The 22,651-nt window shown below is 40.1% G+C and overlaps 2 protein-coding genes across 2 annotated transcripts in view; one reads left to right on the top strand and one right to left on the bottom strand.

The window, feature by feature from the left end:
• The window catches only part of LOC129418897 (rho guanine nucleotide exchange factor 26), a 46,542-nt gene extending 24,100 nt beyond the window's left edge, over window positions 1-22,442 (bottom strand). Inside the window, exons 1-11 of the mRNA XM_055173844.2 lie at window positions 22,229-22,442; window positions 20,682-21,926; window positions 19,242-19,293; window positions 18,621-18,766; window positions 15,861-15,917; window positions 15,252-15,412; window positions 7,890-8,042; window positions 7,260-7,389; window positions 6,092-6,166; window positions 5,892-5,981; window positions 232-386 (exon numbers count right to left, since the gene is read on the bottom strand). Of these exons, the coding sequence (XP_055029819.2) occupies window positions 232-386; window positions 5,892-5,981; window positions 6,092-6,166; window positions 7,260-7,389; window positions 7,890-8,042; window positions 15,252-15,412; window positions 15,861-15,917; window positions 18,621-18,766; window positions 19,242-19,293; window positions 20,682-21,893 (2,231 nt within the window). The 5' untranslated portion in view covers window positions 21,894-21,926; window positions 22,229-22,442. The remainder of the gene's footprint in view (window positions 1-231; window positions 387-5,891; window positions 5,982-6,091; window positions 6,167-7,259; window positions 7,390-7,889; window positions 8,043-15,251; window positions 15,413-15,860; window positions 15,918-18,620; window positions 18,767-19,241; window positions 19,294-20,681; window positions 21,927-22,228) is intronic.
• Window positions 2,631-5,875, top strand: LOC141349800 (uncharacterized). Its single transcript, XM_073853966.1, has 2 exons — window positions 2,631-3,693; window positions 5,828-5,875. Exons 1-2 carry the CDS (start codon window positions 2,764-2,766, stop codon window positions 5,873-5,875), a joined length of 978 nt encoding a protein of 325 aa, XP_073710067.1. The 5' UTR covers window positions 2,631-2,763.
• Window positions 22,443-22,651: the final 209 nt, after the last annotated feature.

The following is a 22,651-nucleotide window of genomic DNA, read 5'->3' as shown; positions in this document are numbered from 1 at the left end:
CAAACTGTATTACTTTCATCCACCTTTCAGTATTAGCAATGTAGTAAACATTGTCCTACCTCTAAACACACATCTTACACCGACCCCACACACACATAACAGGCTGTAACTCCATATCTACACACACTTTATCCCAACAATTTCCTGCACTACGTAGTGTCCTCTAGGGCACAATAACAGTAGGGGAAAAACAGAAACACAACTTTGACTCATTTCTGGTCTCCAGCTCACCTTTTCTTTCTTGTGACAATGAGGACATCGTTGAAGAGGAAAAAATAAACATGCTGGCGAGACGTCCTCTTGGAAAAGATCCCATTTTCCTCTACGTAAGCTGTCAATTCCCCACGCTTCACCATCCAGCGAGATGACGACACCAGTGGGAATGGCTGCAAGAGACAAAGTGTGAAAGACGACAATGTTAGCCAGACAGAATCACTGTTTCAATGTAACACTAATGAAATGGTATAGACATCATGATCAGATATTAACAGTGGTATAAATAAGTGTTTGCGAAGCAAAATGCAAATTAAACATTTCAGAGAGAGAGAGAGAGATGTGTTTTTTGTTCATTTTGATTGCGTAAACCGAGATTGCTTGAGGTCATGACACATAGACATGATTTACATTTCTCTACAAAACAAATGTCAAATATTTTCAGAAGGTTTTAAAGGTTCAAAACCATAAAACACATAAATTCAGTCAAATTTTTGACTGGTGTACATATATGTCAGTTTGTGGCTGCTGTACTTACACCTTTACGCAGTAACTGCAGCATAAGGTATACATTTCCTTACATTCCTCAATTTTCATTTTTGCTGTTGTAAATGTATATATTTAATTTATCAATTATATTTGGTTTTATCTCATCTCATACTTTATATCATATTCATATATATATGAGGTGGCCAGATACTGTATAATTTCAATGCAAGTTGTATAACAGTGTGGGTGTGTGTGACAAAAAATAAATCATGATTCTTGAAATCTTAAAATAACTTTTTCCCAATTCTGGACATTGGCTCTTATTTGTTTTATAATTATTATACGCATTTATATTGAATATTTAAAATTACTTGGCACATATTGTATTGCCAGAATGCACGCCCCTGTATTCCATTATGACATTTGAGTTCAGCTGTATATGTATGCGTGGTGACTGGTGTGAGACCAGCTGACCTTCTAACAGCTGGAAAGAGCAGTCTTTTGATTATGCAGAAGCCTCCAGACATCTGCTAGCACCAAACGTGCCAGCAGGACTTTCCCACACTCCTCACTCACACAAGCCCATGAATTATGAGTACATTTGTGCAAGTGTCCAGTACATTACAGTGCGCTTACAAAGTGAGTCAAACACGTGTGCACACATGCACAAATACCCACTTGCTTCTGATGCACTATAAAGCTAAACGCTTGCAAAGAATGTAAAGGGTAAATCGCATGATTCAAGAGCTAACAATGTAAATTCATTTTAATCCCTGTGAGAAAAAAATTGCAGATAGCTGTGTCCGCACAACATCTAACCAGATCCCTTCCCTCTGCACGTCTTTGAGGAGAGCATGCTGGATTAACTTCTAAAGTGACTGGGATTTGTACAACTCAGTCAATCTGAGAAGGATCTCTGCTGTGATTTGGACGCTAGTGCAAACACAATAAAGTGCTTTGTGGTAAAGTTCAAAGACTGCTCAACAGAACAAAGTGTTTAGCAGGATATTACTTAAGAGTAGAGGAAATATGTATAATAGTGGGAAACTATATGCGTAATGCTTGCACAGTAAGATGCATCTCTCTGCAGATGTGTTTAAAAGCTCGTCATCAGCTGGTGTTAGAGATTCATTGTTAGCCAGATACCATGCAAAGTCTTTAAACCTGTCTTACAGCTTTATGGGAGTTGTCAAAAAATAGCACACATTTTTTCTTTAGATTTAGGGATTAAGAGCCAGTTTTATTTGTGTTCTAAATTTTCTTTTTATAAAGTCATTGTTTCAACAATGCGGACTGAATGCCAGACTAAAATACCCTGTCAACATTCACTACATTGCTATTAAGAGGTAGCCCTAAACCGCAAATGAATGTACCATAATATGAAGATAGAAATCGTTTTAGAAATTGAGGTGTGAGATTCCAATCTAAATTTAATGACAGACTGGGGGGTAGTGTAATAAAAATAGACAACACTTCTTATTGTTATACTCACTGGTTGCACGTAACAACAAACATACAATGCAACTGGTGTAGTCCAGCATACAAACAAAACACTATTGTAATTTATTGACTTAACTGCATAACATTACTTGCGTGCAACTTGAATAGGCCAAGAACAGGCTGTTATTGTGTTATATATCAGAGGCCAATTACTGAGAGGCTGCTTTTTTGACAACATGTAATTGTATTTGTTATCAGAACAATATTGAGCTTAGTGTGACATAACATCTATCTATCTATCTATCTATCTATCTATCTATCTATCTATCTATCTATCTATCTATCTATCTATCTATCTATCTATCTATCTATCTATCTATCTATCTATCTATCTATCTATCTATCTATCTATCTATCTATCTATTGTCAGGACTCTGCCTTGAAGTCTTGTTATATTTGTATTTTGTCTTGCTCTTTTAACCCCCTCGTGGGTCTTTGTTTTGTCATTTTTGTTATAAATAAAGTATTGTGTTCATCCGATCCTGCATCTGGGTTCTATCTCTCTCTCCAACGTGGAGATCCCTGACAGACGAATCAGCCATAACAGAACCCAGCAGATCGATGAGTGCTTCACCCTCAGCCCAAAGGAGCCGCCAGGCTCATCTTCTCTTCGGCCTCAGACAGGGGGAAGCCGATGTGCGGTCCTTTGCTGCTGTCTTCCACGCTGCTGCTAGGGACTCGGGGTTCAATGAGGCAGAACTAAAGTGTATCTACAACCGCTGCCTCAACGAACCCCTCAAACCCTCAGAGATGAGGATGTTGGAGCCCCTGGGCTTTGTGGATCAGGTTCGCTACACAATGAATCGTGAGGAGCTCAGGGGCCCAACTGTGGTGAGACCACCTACCCAACTGCCATCTGTCCCTGAGGGCTGTGTCCTGGCTGTCGCTTCCCTGGAAGACCCAGGTCTGCCCACTGTGACTTCTGAGAACCCTGCTCTGTCAGTCAGTCTGCGTGGTAAGCGAGGAAGGAGGATTTCGTGGGAGTCAGTGTCTGATGGATCCTCCACAGAGCCCACCATGCCCACGGCGGAACCCACCTTCTCTGCTCCGCGTCCCAAGAAGAAGAAGAGGAGGAAGGGTTCCTCGGCTCTGCAGCCTGCTGCCTCCTCTCAGGCCCCTGATCCGCTGCAGCCTCTGCCGTCAGCGCAGCCTCCGCTGCAGCCTCTGCCGTCAGCGCAGCCTCCGCTGCAGCCTCTGCCGTCAGCGCAGCCTCCGCTGCAGCCTCTGCCGTCAGCGCAGCCTCCGCTGCAGCCTCTGCCGTCAGCGCAGCCTCCGCTGCAGCCTCTGCCGTCAGCGCAGCCTCCGCTGCAGCCTCTGCCGTCAGCGCAGCCTCCGCTGCAGCCTCTGCCGTCAGCGCAGCCTCCGCTGCAGCCTCTGCCGTCAGCGCAGCCTCCGCTGCAGCCTCTGCCGTCAGCGCAGCCTCGTACCCAACCCTCAGCTACTCCCCGGGGTCAGAAGGCTCGCCCTGCACCCAGTCCCATCCCTCCCCCTGTGAACTTTGTTGTTCCCCCGCCCCCCCCCTCCCTTGTTTATTGTTGTTGTCTCACCCTAACCCTCTTGTTGTTCTCTCTTGTCTTCCTTTGTTGGTGTTTGTCATGTTTTCGTGGATGTTGTCCAGTGTCCAGTCTTTCTTGTCCTGTGTCTCTCCTTGAGGGCCGCCAGGGGGCGTCCCTTGAGGGGAGGGTCCTGTTGGGACTCTGCCATAATCTTGTTGGTAATTATATCTAGTTTTGTATGGCAGGGTCCTAACAGTACATGTTTTGTGTGGGAGATCGTGGTTTTGTTATATTTAACCACGTTTTTCCCGTGTCTTGTGACCTTTTCCCCGCTCCCTTGTATTCTCTAGTCTTTGTTTTAATGTCTTGTTTAGTCTAGTGTTTTGTTGTCATGTGTGTGTGTATATATATATATTTATATATTTATATATTTATATAATTATATAATTATATATATTTATATAATTATATATATTTATGGTTTTGTCTTGTTTGTACTGTGGTTGTCTTGTGTTTGTATGTCTCGTCCCCTGACTCCGCCCCCTCGTTTCCCTGTTAATTATCCCATTATTGTTTGATTCATGTCACCTGTTCACCTCTTGATTTGCTCCCCTATTTAATGCCCTTGTGTTTGCTGTCCTGTGCTGATTCGTTTGTAACCTTCTGTTGTGATACACTTCGTGCTGTCTTGCTCCATGCCTGTATCTGTATTGACCTGTTTATCTGTAAGTTAGTGTATAGTCAATATATTGTTTAAGTTTATTGTTTTTGTAGTCTTATCCAGTTCATGTCTTAGTTTAGTGTAAGTCTAGTTATCAGTCTTTTGTCTTGCTCTTTTAACCCCCTCGTGGGTCTTTGTTTTGTCATTTTTGTTATAAATAAAGTATTGTGTTCATCCGATCCTGCATCTGGGTTCTATCTCTGTCTCCAACGTGGAGATCCCTGACAGCTATCTATCTATCTATCTATCTATCTATCTATCTATCTATCTATCTATCTATGCATGTTCGTCTTGAACTTGTTTGAACACGTATTGATTTGAATCCACTCTGAAAAAAGGTCCTTTTGCTCCTTGCAAAAGGTCTGTATTTGTTATAAATAAGCTTATAACATAACAATGCTTTGGTACATACAAGTGGCAGGTAGCTGTGTAATAAACAGGATAACGTACAGCCAGCTGGTTATCGTCGAAAATAAATCCCTTCAGGGTGATACAAGACCCCTTCACTTCATGTCAGGGCTCGATTACTCTGACAGGGATTTATTATGCAACAACAACAAGTAGGCCGCACGTCATTCCTTACTTACCACATGGCTTATTACATGGCTCACATTTGCAGGTTTGTTATTCTCAGATAACAACCACTCAAAACTAATAACACACAGTAACCCATATGCTGCAAATCATTTTGACAGATACAGTTTATTATTACACAAAAATGATATATAACTATATCTTTTAACTCTTTCCCCGCCATTGACGAGTTAACTCGCCAATAACTCGTCAATTGACAAGTTAACTCATCAATTAAGAGAAAACGCTTCCCTGCCAATGACGAGCTTTTCCGACAATCCGTATTTCTGCTATTATCCACCAGGATATAATCCCTCTTTCCCTCAACGTATAAACCCCAGGAGTATTCCCTTAGGGCAAACAGTTCAAACGCCGTGTATGTTGTGATTATCGCTCTGAATCTGATCTCTATAAAAAGTCTTTCACAAAAATGCAATTATATCAGCTTTTTGCTCAAAATTTTGTATTTTTGACCTACCCATATTTGAGAGGTGATAAAAAGAAAACAAATAAAGCAGAGTGTCTGTTCTTTCATTGTATATATAGTATGTTTATATATTTAAAGAAGAACATTTTCTGGAAGTAATTAACTTTTGTGAAAATCATAAAAAATGATATGGCTGGAACCCTTTATAAAAACGCTGGCAAGGAAAGAATTAATAACATATATGACATTATATTTACAAATGATTAAAACACGTAGTTTAATCAACACTTCGCGTTGGGTCCTGATTACACTGCCTGGGCTTATTTCTGTGATAACAACCGACTGCCTATAAATTATCCCCTACTTATTAAATTCTGTACACAGCTTTTATTTTTAAATTATTCATAGGTGTTATACGACAGAATTATTACAGAACTGGAATTGGATTCAGGATAAACACAACCCTTCTTACCTTAATTTTAAACTCCAGCTGGGAATTGATGGTGTACATCATTTCTGTTCTCTCCATGGTACGAGCACCCTCATTACATTTCCTCACAAGCTGAACACACATACACACACATAAAAGAAGGTGATTAGATACCTAAATCCCTTTCAGATAACACTTTAACTGCAGCGGTTATTTCACCTGTTTCCCCTGTAATGTCTCACCTTGCTGACAACATGCAGAGCTTTCTTACAGGCTTCATAATAGGGAGAGTCTTTAGGCGTCTTCTGGCATATGGTCTACAAAAGAAATCCGCAAAAAATGGTTTCATTATAAATGATACTTGAAGTCTTGGTGCTATAGTATGTACACTGCCACTGCTCTGTGTCCAGATCAGACATGTTGTTTATCTAATGACTTTTCGAAACACTTTCTCTCTAATCGTGTTTGAAAAAAAACTGAGTTTGAGTTTAACTTGTTCCTGAGTCATGTGAAGGGAGAGAGAGAGTAAATTTTCTCATGCTCAGAGCCAGTCAGCTCTGCTGTCCTAAACTAAGAAACCCACAGCCGGGCTCAGGGGATCCACAAAAAAAGTGACAGAAGGGTGGGAGGATGATAAAGTGAGAAGCGATTTACAGGAAAGACTGAAAATGAAATCCTGAGCTTTAAGTAAAGGGAATAGAGATGTTTCTAGGTCATCTTTGGAGCGGCTTCCCTCACATTATATTGCATACAGAAACCTCTAGAGACATAGCAAGAAAATGAACTGTGAAATTTAATAAAAGATCTCAAAACCAACCCAAACCCTATACAATTCGCTACAAATTTACAAATAGTAGAAATACAATAAATGATGGGATAATGGGAAATAGGACCAGGTCTCAGGACCAGATGGGCGTGACTATACAAAAGGAAAGTATAAATGTAAGAGAAAGAAAAACAAGGAGTAGCCGGACACTTTAATTGGATTAATCTGCTGTGTTGCATAACAGTGAAAGTCATCCAGGTCAGAACTCAGGGACACAGAGATGCCGCTAATGTTGATAAAGTTAAGCTATAAGTATGATCCTGTTTTTATGCATACGCGAGGGTCAGCGTACAGTGTGCGTGACGCAAATCTCGTCACCAGAATAGTATGTGCACCGCTTGATTTTTGTAACTGCACATACTATGTATTTATAGGGAGTGTATGCGTGTCAAGGACAATTTAGCCCAGGAGATGCGTTGCATTTTACTACAAGTCAAATAAACTATGCAATGCTGTTCGTTCGACCGTATATTCACGTACATGTAAAAAAAAACTAACTATACTCCAGGTTTAAGAGTTCATAGGGTGTAAGCAAGCTGGGTCTAAGGGTTCAAGGGTTAAGATAAATGGTTATCGGGACTCACATCCATCAGCAGAGGCAGCCGCGTGACTCTCTGCATGGGAAGGATGAGGAAGGAGATCATGGGAAGGTTCCGGCAGTCCGGGTGGGCTTCAATTCGCGTCAGCACCTCCTTAAAGGACACGCTTTTGTTTCTAAAGAGATACATAGAGTGTTATACTAACAGATGGTTGTAGAATGTCATGTGATCACAAAGATGCAGCACTGTTTTGGTGCACAAAGCCAAAAAATCAAAGACTAGGGAGAAGTTAAGAGAGGAAATATGATCTCTGCTCAGGAAAACTCTGTCCTGTGCGAAGCTAAAAGGTAGAACGCAGAGATCAATATCAGGCAAGGGAATGATAAAGTGCATATGTATTATTAATCAAAGCAATAAAATAATAACATATGCACACATAGTCAATATCACTATTACAGTAGGCCTACTTGTGTGGCTGAATTGCATCTGTTCAAATTGTTTGAGTATGATAAGATTTTCAAAAATATGTTCAGCCCATGTGACTCCTGCTTCAAGGGGGGGGGGGGGAGTTGTAATGCACTAACAATGTTTATTTTGAAAAGGGCAATACAATGAAACATAATTGGAATATATCGAAAAAAAGCAAAATTAACTGATTGTGTGTGCTGTACTCACAAAAGTTTCTGTAGAGTTCTTTGCTGGTACACTTCATTGGAGCAGTACGTCACGTAGGGGTCAAAGTTTGTTTGGGCATGTCTTATTACAATATCACTTATGTCATCGATTGCAATGTTCTGCTGGTGCCGATCCTCAAGTTCCTTAAAGAACCTTAAAGAAGAAGGAATGAAAGATGGGAGGAGAAAAGGAGGGACAGGGAGAGAAAACAATTGCGTGAGACATTAACATTTGTAAGATACCTGTCATAACAGCGACACGAGTCAGGGACTGTAATATGCAGGGAGCACCCTGTTTAGTCATTACCCATGTATGCATGCGCAAGCATGCAGATATGCAACACAAAGCCAGGAAGCTGTTCGAACACCTCTTTCCATAGCTCGCAATCACATCAGAGCACAGGACGTCCCGCAGTCCCACAAATGACCAACGAGGGGATGGCAACACACATTGCTTTCCACGTGATCACACATATGCACGCTCTTCCTGCCAGGACACACACGCATTACACGTTATGACCCATATGTAGGGTATTCCCAATACAATGGTCTAGAGGATGCAGCTCAGAGCCATCTGTGGTGAAACCTAGCGTGACCTTTGGTTCCAGTACCTTACAATACAACACGAAGTCACAACCTAAAGGCTAAATCTAGAAGTAATGTCAGTCAGGCTGTTAACACAGGGCGATGACCCCAGATCCTTTCTACAGGTGTTTGTAGCCCTGCAAGTTTCCCAGAGTTCATTGATGGATTCGAATGAAGAACTAAAAATACATTTACATGAATGGTATTCATCAAGCACAGGGGCAAAATAGTCAGCAAAAGTGGTGTTTTTGCAAGAAACAGTCTAGTTCTGGGTTAAAAAGGTTAGTGTAAGCATATGGTAATATTGCTTTGTCAAGGTGTGTATTTTTGTCTAAAAAATCTACAGACTGAACAGGCTGATAAATGATTTACAGTGTGGCAGGCACACTGAAACTTAAACAGGACAAACTCTGAAACTTAACTCCTTCCTTTAACAACCCTCTTTCTAAACACAGCAATACAGCGAACACAACAGAAGCATCTGAGCTATTTTATACAAGCAAGCTGTCATACTATATAACCCACACATGCACATAGACAAATGCAGTGGGACATTTTAGGAATGTTTTGCACTCTTGCACTGTTGGCAGATCTAACAAAAAACAATTTTGGAACAGAATCAAGGCTACTGTATTTGTAATAAAGTATATCGGCATGTGTGTGGTTTATCTGTATCGTAAGCCGCAGTGTCCGTTTAATAAAAACGATCATGTCATTTTTCAGATCAGGGCTCATGAGGCTTCTGAGAGGAAAGTCCCATTATGTGGACTACATCCAGATGGTTTCAAAGAAAAGATATCCTCATCTTTTCAAGGAAACCATCCGGATTAGACACTGCCAGACAACAACATCACTGTAGTCTTGACTATGACATGTCATCAACCAAGAGATTGATAGGTAGATAAAAATAATCTCATTTGAACGCCCTTGTCTTTTCCTGGAAGTCACACCAATGAAATAATTTCTGCGTGTAATTATTTTGAATATATTGGAAGGTTGTAAACTGACAGACTGATGACACTTATCGTGCCAGTAACAGACGAAAACAATTACCAGCATGTCACAATGTCTTCCTGTGGTTTGCGAGGAATAATTCCACATTCAACCTAAACAAGGTCATACCTTGGAAATTTCCTTTTTCGACCATAAGCGATATATTTACTGGAGTGAGTGGCTAAACCAGTAATTCAAAAGTACATACATCCATTCATTGTTTACAAGAAAACACGGAGGAAGGGAGGACATTGTTATGAAAATGATGTTGGAAAATACTGATACATGCGAGTATCATAATATTTAGTTTGGCAGTACTAAAGCGATTCTCAAAAATGCAATATTGATAAATATTTTTTTTATCATACAAGATTCACGGCAGTTGTTTCATTTGGAGTTTACATCCAGACCAAAAGATAGCATTCTCCTTATCTCTGAACTTAAACATTGACAGGAAGTACTAACATAAGGGCATGTAACACAAATTGTTTTACTTTGCATATGGTGGTGTGTTGTTAATGACAGCTTTCCTAAAATTATATCCTATTATATTCCTAAATGAGGAAATATACCACTATACAATCTCACAATGTATCGCAAGATACTGCATCACAACCTTTTTATTGTGATATGTACAGGGTTCCCACACCTTAGTTAACTTCAAATTCAAGGAACTTTCAAGGACTTTCCAGGTCCAATACCCTCAAATTCAAGGACTAAATGTGGGGACACATTTCAAATGAGAGCAAGGTTACACCTTGTTACCCTTTAAGATACATTGTTACAGTTCCCTTCGAGGAAACTCGCGCTGCGTCACTGCGGTGGCACTTTGGGGATGCCTCCAAGTGCGTCTGAATGTGTATATCAAATTCAACCAATGGTGAGGTTTAATAACAAAGACAGAGTGACGCGGGAGCCAGGAAGTATCAGGTCATTCAAAAATACCGTTTGTTAGCAGAATCCATTCTGATAAAAAAATTTAGTTTACAAGAAAACATGTCAGATGCACTTGTGCACTGAGCTCTTCATATATAAAACATTGTAGATAAAGTGAACTGTTCATTCTATCCAAGAAAGTTGCTGAGGAAAATCTGCCTGGAGTTTGAGTGCCTTCTTGACCTCAAGTTGCTCCAGTGGGACCGCCCCTGTTACTAATGAACTGTGAGTCTGTTTGGATTAAAGTTTGTATTGTATCTAACGCTACTAATGCTTACTACATGCAGGTGTGTTCATGATGTGAGATGAAATATAATCACCCAGTCCTTATTATGACAGTTAACATATGCATACACATACCCATATGTGTTTGGTTATATGTGTCTTGACTCCATAATCCTGTGGTACAATAGTTAGAATACTGATGGTTTTTGCAGCTGGCATTAATGACTGAATAGTGTTTCCATTCCTTAGAAGGCACACCCAGAATCAGGTTAAAGGAGTTATGCCATGAAAAATGATAAGAATTTTGCATGAACTTTTGAATAAAAGAGTCTGATGTACTGAAATATATATAACAGATATCAAGATTTCTTCCTCAGTTCACAAATATGACCTATTGAAATTAAAATGAAAAGTTGTTGTGTTCTGAAATTGTTGCATTAATGCATTTAGTTTAATACATTTAAACATAACATTGTAACCATGTAAACATCACAACATATAGACCTACTTTTTTTACATGTAGTACCGGTGAATTTACAGGGTTTCCCGCAGCACTTTGCAGTTCGGGCGGCCCGCCTAAGCTGGAAAACCTTACCGCCTTAACTAGGTCGTCCAAAGAAAAAAAAATTGCTGCACAAAAGGCCGTCAAGTGCATTTTGGAGAATAGCGCGGATGTGCTTCACAACGAGAGTGGGCATGTGCACCACCCGGCCAAAATGAGAGAAAGACGTGGTCTGTCAATGTCTGGAGGATAACTAGCCAGTTGATAAAACATCTCGGAGAATAGCGCGAGTGTGCACGCGTGCCACACGGCCGAAATGAGATTAAGACAGTCGGTCAAGTCTGGAGGATAGCCAGTTGATAAAACGCATGTGAACTGTAAGTGGACTTAGGTTTTGGGTTTATTTAAGTTGTTATTGTATAAGTCTATAGTTCTTGCAAATTTAAAGTAAGTTACCTGGTGATTTTTGTTGTTTGAGCAACCTGCTAGCTAGGTTTCACGTGCCTGATATAATTGTTGAGCGCTCTGCTCACGTTATTTATGTGCATTACATGCTACAGTAGTTACACTTCTTTAAGATAATGTAATTAAAATCTTCACGCTATCTATCATCGTTCGCCAGAGGTTCTACAACATCTGCTTCATGTTTTGTTTATTAACCCTTTAGTTTCACTTCAAGTTTTATTAGAGTGTTTTTATTAAAAATATTTTCATTTTACATCATGATGCTTACGCCCCACCCCTTTGATTGCCACGCCCCCATACCCGGCCAACCCTACCACCTTAACTAACAAATTTTTTTGCGGGAAACCCTGATGTATGCTACAATATAGGCCTACTGTAGTCTTTCCATAATTGGCTGTGAAATGGGACCTACAGAGTAACGTTCACACAGCCCCCTTTTCAGACACAACACAGGTTTAATAAGAGAGCCAAGGTTTAATAACCAGACAGTGTGTTGAATGCAGTTATCCAAGGAGTTCATTATGTTTTACTAGAGCGGTGCTCGCTGCCAGACGTCTGTAAATGTATGAGAATGCAGGAAAGTCCATACAAATGAGCCTGACCCCCTTACCATCCTTCTCTTCAATTCTGCCTAAAGCTCCAGTTTATGACACCACTCCCATGTCTATACCTAGTGAATAATATATAATTAATCAGTGGAAAATGTGAGTGCTTTATCTATCATTCTAGACTACTAGACTTTGATCATTAGGTATTGGTCACAGAAGTGAACAGCTCTGATAGACATTCATGAAGACAAGCAGACCTGGCCTCATCAGAGCTCTGCATGTTTACAGGAGGGAGATGTTACAATGCAGAGGAAGTACAGAAGACATCTCTCTAACCCATATACATACAGCTGGATGATTAAAGCTAACCCATGAACACCAATGCTTGTGCATATGGGCAAGCTTTATCTGTTCAAAAAATTTGCTTCTTAAAAAGCCCAGACTCATAATGAGACACACACACACACACACATAACATAACATGACATCACTTGCACTTTGAAAGACAGCAGCACTTGGCCCACATGAACGGTAACAAAAATCCTGTTTATCAAATTCAATCTTTATTCATTGACAGCCCAGTGTTTTTCTACAGATATGCTGGAAAACACTAAACACAGCTTACAAAGCTATCAGGTTCACTGGCTTACAAGATATATCTGCATGCGATTCGAAATATCCCAGTGTTAGCATGGATTTCTCATAAATTTGGCTGACAGTCTCCAACTGGACTGTGCTGTTTCTCAAAGTATCTGAGAAAGTAAAATCATTTGTTGTATTCCTAAACTACAGCCCTGCGCTTCTCTCGGGGGTCAGCAGGGGCAATTCCTGTCTGCAGGGCATTACAGCTCCATGCACAACAGAAGATGTGTTCACGAGGATGGGCAGATGTGGGTGTCGGGATGTAGCATAGACAGCAAAGACGGGAAGCACATAAAGTATGCATGCATACACAATATAACTTAGATGAACATACACTGTTGAAATTCTGGTTGTGTAAAAATGCGTTGTCCTGTACCAGAGCCATAGCAAATAATGCCTACTGGAAATAGCTATCTGGCTATTTGTAAAGAATGTTTAATATATATTAGGGCCTGTATGATGTAAGTGGGAAGGCAACGTCATTTCAGAGGTGGTGGAGAAGGTTACATTTTCATGAATGATTACAAAGACATTTTTTTGAAAGACTGTGCACTAATGAATCACACACACACAAAACAATCCACAATAAGATTTTGTATTAGGAAAACAAATAGGTGTGTTGATTTGTTGATGTTAAACCTCCACCAATCATAGTCACAGTTAAGACAGAAATCTTATATAATCTTGTATTACATTTTTCCAGCAGTGATAAATGTGTTTACTGGCAGTGAATCACATCTGTGTATTTCCAAAGCAGCTAGGTGGCAATGTGAAGCACTGACACAAAACAACACCAAGCCCACGTGCCTGCGTACAACCTTCTTCTTTGTTCTCCTAGGTCTCGTCCAAAGCCGTCTGGTTTGCCTCCGACGAATTGGCGCATCAACAATTTCATAGTGCTAATCAATGCACGTTTCTGATCAGACATAGGCTACTAGCGGTGAATATTTCGTACAACTGCTGGAAAGACTCATGTATATTTATAAGAGCTGCTTTGGCAACCTGAAGGTCCTACGTAGGGAAATAATTCAACATGTTTGTTGTTATTTTCCTGAACTGGCACATGCTTGTGACGTAAACGCGATGAGAGCAGCCGTGAGCAGACTTTTGCGTTTTAACTAGGGATGGGCATTTTCCAGTAATTTACTATTCGAATAAATACGGCGCTGCATGGACAAACCCGGAGATAAAAGGAAAAACTTAAATTCGTCTGCAATCTGTATTGCCAAACAATCAGACATACGAATTAATGTTCATGTATATCTTACATTTAAGTCTGTAAAAGACAGTATAGATGAAGTGAAAAAGCAATTAAATAAGTCGTAACCCTTTAGTGGCACATTAAAAACAAACAAACATTCGAATAGCATTTTTTAAATTCAAATTATTATTGCAGATCGAATATTCGAATATCCGTGCCCATCACTAGTTTTAACCCTTTAGACGGGAACGCGACGGTAGAGCGTTTTTATGATTTCCACTCTGGAGGGTGGTTTCACTTTTTTGCGTTTTTAAGCCCCAAAAACGCAGTCCCTGTGTAACCGAAAGGCACATCCGATAAAATATTTTTACGCTTTCACCCTCAAGCGTTCTCTTGTAAACAGGGCCTAAAGCAGCTGCTTCTCCGTATATCAACAATCTATAAATTGTGACAAAGTCATATGATCAAATGACACCCAAGCAATGATGACATTAGACAGTAACCAGTCGTCTTGCCCTGGCCTGAAACTAAACAATCTACATGCCATCCAACAGAAAAGACACCTGGAAGATAAAGTACCAAGAACTGCATACAAACATGCACTACTGGAACAACAGATAAAATCTCTGTCTGTCAAATGCAAGGTTTCAAGTTGCAGTTTCTGTATTACCTGAAGCATTCAGGTGCATACAGTCTATTTTCTCTTGGAAATGACTAAATCCAAGGAAATAAGTATAACAAAGTTCTCAAATTTAACACAAAAACTTTTCAAAATCTGTCCAAATTGCTGTAGGCAACTGTTTGAGAATTAGGTGTGCTGATATCATGCTACTCCATATTTTTTATTAAACACAGTAATCAATATTAGGAAAACATACAGTTAATAAATTACCTCACATATACAACAAGCACTGACAATCTCCAATTTTTGTCCAAAAAAAAAAAAAAAACTCCCATGAAAGATCAAGTAACCTTGCATGCCCGAACAAGACAGCTCGACCTGGTTCTCTGATTTCAAACTGAGAAACCAATTTAGTCTAAACTTTATCAAGGTATTAAACAGCGTCTTCTTAAGACAACCCGTCAATCTAGCAGTGATTTCAACAGGCAAACAGGGAGTGGCATACTGTAGTTAATCAGTTCCCGTACAGTAGATTGCATCAGATGAGCCGCCAGCTTGCTGTACAAATGTAAAAGCTACTCATTTATATGCTACTTGCACAATGTATCTCAGGTGCAAGGTTTAATTCAGCATAGAGCTCTTACTTTTTGCTTGACTCACAGACGTCTGCTATGTTGGAGAAGAGATGGTGATGGTCCGTTTTGTTAATGGTATCTCTTAGCTCATTTGAGTTTTTGAAGAGACGGACGAGGATCTCCAGACTGTGTAAGTAACTGTGCTCCGATGAGATGACCTCAAATATGGCCTGCAGAAGAGAAACCATGAATTTCACCTTAAGAAATGGTGACTACACTTAAATCAATCCAGATATTTATGCCCATTTCTAAGAGATCTGTATTCTGACAAAAAGCAGGATAATGTGAGGTGGCCGTCGATTTAGAGTTAAAAGGAACTGATTAACATGCCAAACATATCTAACTAATCTAAAAGACACTGAGAATTTGAGCAGCTGTACTTGCTTAAGGATCCAAATGGTTACTAAAATTCCTCAGATCAAACTCATTCATTTATGCAAGAAAGTTTTACCCATCCATAATGTCTAAAGAATTGGTTTTGAAAAATGCTTTGCACATCCAACTATAACAAGTTCCTCTAACTAGATATTTAGACACACAGGCAAATATACAGTATATTAAATGATGAAGCATAAGAACAAGAAAAACACTGGAAAAAAATGTGAAGGCTGACGTTACCTCTTGTTTCTTTCTTTCCTCTTGACTTAACTTCTCACATATTCCACTTTTTTTAACCTGGGACAAATTGAGGATAAGCATCTCATTATTTTGAAAAGAAACTGAGTATTTATAAGACAGCAAGACACACTTTGAACAGATCTGTCTGTGTACACATGATGCGGTCCTGCCGTGTGTGAAGCAAACACTGCATTACACAAATTAAATAAATGAATAATAAACAGAACTGATTCACGTTTGCACCACCAGTCTACCACTCTTTCAATGATGAACTCCCCCAAACAGACCCATTCAGAAAGAAGAATGTTAAGTTGTATATACAAGTGCGTGTGCACAGCTCTTTGAATCAAGATGTATGGTTTGTGGTTTCTGAAAATATCATCGGTATGATTGGAACTACCAAATAAATATACGCATGGTCTTGTGCGTGTGTGTGAGTTTGTGCAGCATAAGGGCGTGATGCTAACCAAACAAATCTTAGCAACTGTACTTGTAACTTGCGTGTGCTGAATTCAGCAAATCCAATTAACCTTATCGTGTTTCCTCCGGGGAGACTGCAGACACCTGAGGCACATTCTAACAATTCTTACCCAGGTCACAAAAACAAGAAAGTGAAGGCACAGTAGCGTACGGGCCAAAGAAAAGTAAATCTACACTCAAGCAAAACTTTCTTGGGTCCTTTTATATCAAACACACCCATCACATACTGTATACACAGATGAAATCAGGCTGGGTCCTAAAAACCTGTTTCGATGACCAGACCAAAAGTTTGCAGGGTAAAGAAAAGGTTCTTCATTTAATTTCATTTAATAAGGGTGTCAGGATTTAGATTTTAAATCGAAATCGATCGAAATTAAGTCACAACCTCGAACTTCGAATAAGAAAATGGAATTGTCAATGCTGCCACGCCCCCATGTCAACTTATTTCAGTTATGAAAACAGCATTTAAACATGACTTATTGAGGTATAGTCTCACAATCTCGTCTGACGGTAATAAAAGCACGTTTTTAAGGAAGTTTCGTCTGACAGGAAGTTTCGTTTTATCAGGTATGTGCGTGTACCATATTTTTCCACTGGCAGCATGACTAACATGGCAGGGCATCTCCGGGTTCAAGGTCAGATATTATATTTCATAAGAGTCTATTTTAAAATGGCATAGCATTTTTTTGTGCTTTAAAAAAAAAAAAAAATCGAGAATCGAGTTGTGACCTTAGAATCGAAAATGTAATCGAATCGAGGATTTGGAAAAACGTGACACCCCTAATCCATAACCTTCTGATGTAGGGTGACCATACGTGCCATTCTTCCCGGACACGTCCTGGCCAGGATTTCGGTGCGTATTCCAGAAGTCGTATTTGTTTATCGCATACGCCATTCAGTTAAAAACATAAGACATACAACCCTAGTTTCATTCTTCCTTTAAAATGTAACGGTTGCTTTTCTGTAATAATAACAATAATCCTCTATGACGTATGCGGTCGACAAATACGACTTTCGGAAGACGCACCCGAAATCCGCGTCCGGGAAGAATGGCACGTATGGTCACCCTATTCTGATGCAGATACAGAAACTATACAGAAAGTTTTCTTAAAACGTTTTTAAAGTGCAGAGTTTAAAGTGCAACTGTGAAGGACACAAAATAAGTGAGAGACAAACCAGTAACTCCACCCAGAAATGTTCAGATCTGACTTGGGTTCTGTGCAAAAGCTGCCAGAAATGCCGAATAAGAACTGACTGGAAAGAGATAATGTGACATAACATGCAAATATTGTCTCTAAACACCTCTCCCTGTTATGAGAGAATCAAAACGCTTTTGAGAAACCACATACCGTACAACTCAAATACAAAGTCAGCACCTAACCTGAGTTGTGATGAAAGCGTTTAATGAAACATGTTTGGCTAAGGGGGTAGAGAAATTGAATGTTACATTATTTATGATGAAAAGATAGTTATCATTATTCGTACTTAACAAAGGAATCCAGCCAAACCACCCTGTGCTTTTCCAGTAACACCTGTAATTTTATAAATCCAAGTCATAGATAATAACTTTTCAAAGGCTGAAACATTATATACTGTATGATTATTAGCTCTGGTATGTCAGAATATGAAATGTTTATATTTATTATACATTAGTAGTGTTTTAAATTTTTAAGTGGTTATGTCTAATAGTGTCATAATGATTTCTTCACTTGACTGTATTCACCTCTGACTTCTCATTACTTTTCACAGATGAACGTGCCTGTACTGCCCTGCTAAAAAAGTCAACATCCTTCTGCAAAATCACAAAGTAAACCACCTTACCCGAAATCATCTACTAAATAAAAACTCATACACGTACTGTATATGGGAAAATGCATTATAGCCTTCCATTACGCAATTCCATGACAGGAGTCAGCACACTGCTTCATCCATCTACATTTTCCTAATTTTTCCATGAAGAAGAATTCTCTGGTATTGGCGCCTTGCCTGACCGTGTCCCAGCAGGCTAGCTTCTCCCAGCCCACTCTTTTTCTCCTTCCCTCCCACGTTCGGATAAAGCCCACCTGCTTTCTCTCTCTGCATGTGAGACAGGCTGGGACACCCAGCACAACAGGGCTGGACAACATTCTTGTACTAGCATTCCCAAACACTGCCACAGCAGAGTATTTGTGTTGGAGCTCATAAACAAACAACCAGTTGTGTCAAACGTAGATGTCCATCAAAACTCAACAATGCTAAAGCCCCGCCCTTGTGTGTGTATAAGTCTCCATGGTTCCTCACCACACTGAGTTGACTCCAGGAGGTCCGTATGGGTCTGAACTGGACCACAATGCCCTTATCTGGCTGGGGCTCTTTGGGCTCGGCATCCTCATCTGAATCATTGTGCAGGGCTTTCTCTTGGTAGTTCTGGTATAGAACTTCATCCTCTGAAAGTTAAGAAACATTGTGACATTATTACCTACAGTGAGTGGCCAGTCTAAACCAGACACTAAGCATATTTAACATACCTGTGTCATCTGTGTCTCATTTCGTAAATTAATGTAGCTCTCAATCTTATGTAATGTAGCGAAAATTTATTTTGTTTGTTTCAGTTTGCTCATTATTAGAAATAACTAACTGATTCATGACTAATTTCTTACACATTTTCTTTTGTAAACAAAATAATTTGCAGATCATCACTGCTTTCCAATTTGCTCACCCAAGAGCACATTCATGCTTGTCCATTAAGTAGTTTGTATCATTTTAAAGTTTTTTAACAACACCACAACTGAACAAATTGTCATTGTTAAGAATTAACATTCTTCAAAGCAAAGTAAGTGCAGAGCACACAGAAATGGAGGATGTTTACCTATAGTCTCAGCTATATGTAAACAGCAAGTCTGCTGGCTGACCGATGCTTACCCCCACTGTCAAATGTCCGCTGGCTCGGCAGGCCTTTCTTCCTCTCTGCACTCTGCCGGAAGCACAGGTGACTGATTAGTTGGATTTTACAAATAGGATTTTTAGGAATCACGAGTCCTCATTAAAAAAAGAAAGAAAGAAACTGCTGTATTAGTTCATTAGTGTGATAATTTTGATCCTAAAAGGATAATGCATAGTAATAGTCATACCCAAAATGACTAGGGCTGGGCAAATTTCGATTCAAAATTAATTCTCAAAGGCCACGAATCGTTTTTTTTTTTCATATGTATTTCCGCAAACATTGAATGTAAGATTAACGTTAACCTAATTACTAGTCTTCTCCACTCGACTGTTGTGACTTTTTTCAGCATACATTTTTCATCTTGCATCAAAATTGTATCGTATTTAACATAATTGTATGCATTTGAAAATTAGAGATGGTTCCTTTTTTAATGTACCCAAGTGTACCTAAAATACAAGAGTTTAATATACAGGTTTGTGGCTCTTAATTTCTTTAAAAAGTATTTGTATTAAATCTATATTCATTGAGTTGAATCGAGTATAAAAATCTATCCGAGAATCGGAATCGAACCGAGAATCGAAATCGAATTGATAGCTTGGGAATTGAAATCGAATCGATCTGAAACATCTGAATCGATACCCAGCCCTAAAAATGACACAGAATGTATTTATCTTTTTAACACCGACTGTAAGGAGAAATCTGAGTAATTATGTGATATGGATTTAAATATGGTAAAATGTGTTAAACCAGGCTGAGAGTACTAAACTCTTATTGGTAGATAGATGCATTAAACTGTTTCCAAATCTAATTACAAAACAAAACAAACACACACAAGAAAGGTGACATCGATTTCACACGGGAACTTTGTGGGCCAAGTACGTCACACATCAGTGTCTAAAGGGTTAGGCTATTTTCCTCTCTTTATAATAAGAATGAATTGGTGCTTTTATTGGGCTGTTAGGTCCACTAACTCTCTGTGCTGTGATTGTTAACACTGACCTGTCAGATTCTGAAGGATAGACTAAAGTAATGGGAGTCTATTGTTATTTGCATGCAACCTTTGACCCTAAAGATGACCTTTGTGCCTGACACGGTTAATTTGAGGGCAGTGATATTTGTGAATGGTTACAGACCTACATACCACTGTTTGAGGACAAAGTCCCCTAATTTTCAATGTCATGGATCCCACAAGCAATAAACAAACTGTGCTATCATTGTGTTACATTTTCCTAGATAGTAAAATTACTTTTGGCAAAGCGGCACAACTGTTTTGAAAAACAAGATAATTATCTAAGATAGACGCAATCTTCACTTCCCTTTCCTTCAAACAGCAGTGAAATACCATACCTCTATAATTACATAATAATACCCACTATAGCATTTTAATAATACCATAAATAATTTATTGGAGAACTCACCTTGCTTTTAGTTGGACTCGGGCTAGCCGACATCTCCTTGTCCTCAGCAACACCTTTAAGTGCAGGCTGGGACATCCGTTTGGCTTTTGGGTCTGAAGATGGCACGTCCACATCCACCCCACTGACCACTGCCCGGCGGTATGATTTCGAGCGCAAGCCTCTCGAAAGTAGCCCTGGGTTCTCCTCTCCGTCCAGCTCGTCACTTTTGCTGGTGGAAAAAGAAGACCCAGTCTCGAACATACTTCGGGGTCGAAAAGCATTTTTACCAGTGTCCAAAAACCCTCCCAAGCCTGCGCGCTGGGGCTGGTTCTGAGGTGGCTGGTTCTGAGGTGGCTTGCACAAGCGCGTGTCACAGGCCAGACCCCTGGGTATGATCTGCTGGGTGCCCATCTTGTGTGCTGCGGAACTGTGGGTGCTCAGTATGATTGGAGAGGGGGGGCGCTTGCCCTCAGAGCCCTGAGATGACCCTGAACCCTGCCGGTGCAACAGGACTCCCCCCAACCTCTCGGTGGGCGATGGTGTCCGGGGCGTAGGGGGGTCTGAGGGGATGCTAAGGCTGGAAGTAAGGGAGGGGATGCTGGAGGTGGAACTGTGGGATGAGGAGCTGCGGGGTGACCTACGGACATCCTGAGATTGGGGTGAAAGATGGCGAACGGGGCTCTGAGGAGATAAACTTGTTGGGGAGACCATGTCTGTCGTCGGAGATGAATCCCCGAAAATAATCTGATCTTTTTGAGAAGTTAAGGTCAACTGATTTGAAAGACGCCTGAGAGGATCTCTTATATTCTTATTGTGCCAAACGCTAAGACCATTTCCATTCTTGGTTGGAGTCGGTGATTTTGCAGGGTTAGGGACTTCTAAATTTTTGTTATCCTCCGACTTAGCAAACTTTGTGAGCGAGAAGCGTCCATTAGACAAATATCCAATACTGATACTCCTAACAACCCTAGTCTTCTTTGTAGGTTTGTTCAGAGTGTGCTTCAGCACAGCAGGGTTTGATGGAGTGCTGCTGATCTTCTCAGCAGGTTGGGTGAGGGTGATGGTGCACCTATCATCCACAGGAAAGCCCGACATGACAACTCTGTCCATTTGGTAACTGAGAGGTCTGGACTTGGGCTTAATGTCATTTTCGCTTCGCCTTTTCCACAGCGGAGTGATGTTGTTATTGGAAAGATCCACTTCGTTGCCGAAATCCATGCCGAGTCCACTCATATCACTCAGAAATCATGCTGAACCGTGACTAAACTGAAACAGAGAGAGGTAAAAACTCAGTGGAAGGTGAACTGTATAGTTTCGATCAGTCACTTATTAACAAAGTTCAAACTGCATTGCAACTTTCTGACAGACTTCAAAAGTGTGTGAAGACGAAACATACTTCAACTACATTCTAGTAAAATATCTACTTAAAATCTTAAAAGAAGGAAAAAATGTCAATATTTATGAGAGTACTTTTGTAAAAAAAAAAGAAAAGGCTATCATAATCTCTGTAAGTTACGCGCGTTGTAAAAGTCACAAACAAACACTTTTAACGAAAAAATGTTGCGTACCTTTATGTAAGGAATTACTGTAACTAATCCTTCGTGTCGCTGAAAATTCCAGTGTAGTCGTCGTTTGCTTTTTCCTCTTGAGTAGCGAACAACAAAAAAGTGCTTTAAACTCCAGATCCCTTACATCTCGTGGTGAAGTTCGCTCGCTGTCTCAGTCTCGAGTGCGTGTGTTTGTGTGTATGAGAGATTTCAGATTGACACTGACTGTAGTAGTGCAGTGTGAGTGAGTTTTTTTTTCAACTTCATGCCGAACTACGCAGACCTATAGCTGCGTGATAGCAAAGTTCCGCGGGAGTAGGTCGAAAGCTGTGCTTTCAACTCGGTCTCGCGATACTGTGATGTCATTTGTCACTCGGTTTGCGCAGTGACGCATGAAGTCAAACACGAGTTGCCAAGTTCATGTGACGTCATGTGTACTCATTC

Source organism: Misgurnus anguillicaudatus, chromosome 15 (assembly GCF_027580225.2).
Source record: "Misgurnus anguillicaudatus chromosome 15, ASM2758022v2, whole genome shotgun sequence".
NCBI lineage: Eukaryota > Metazoa > Chordata > Actinopteri > Cypriniformes > Cobitidae > Misgurnus > Misgurnus anguillicaudatus.
The sequence above is the reverse complement of the archived record's forward strand: the minus strand, read 5'-3'. Positions and strand labels throughout refer to the sequence as shown.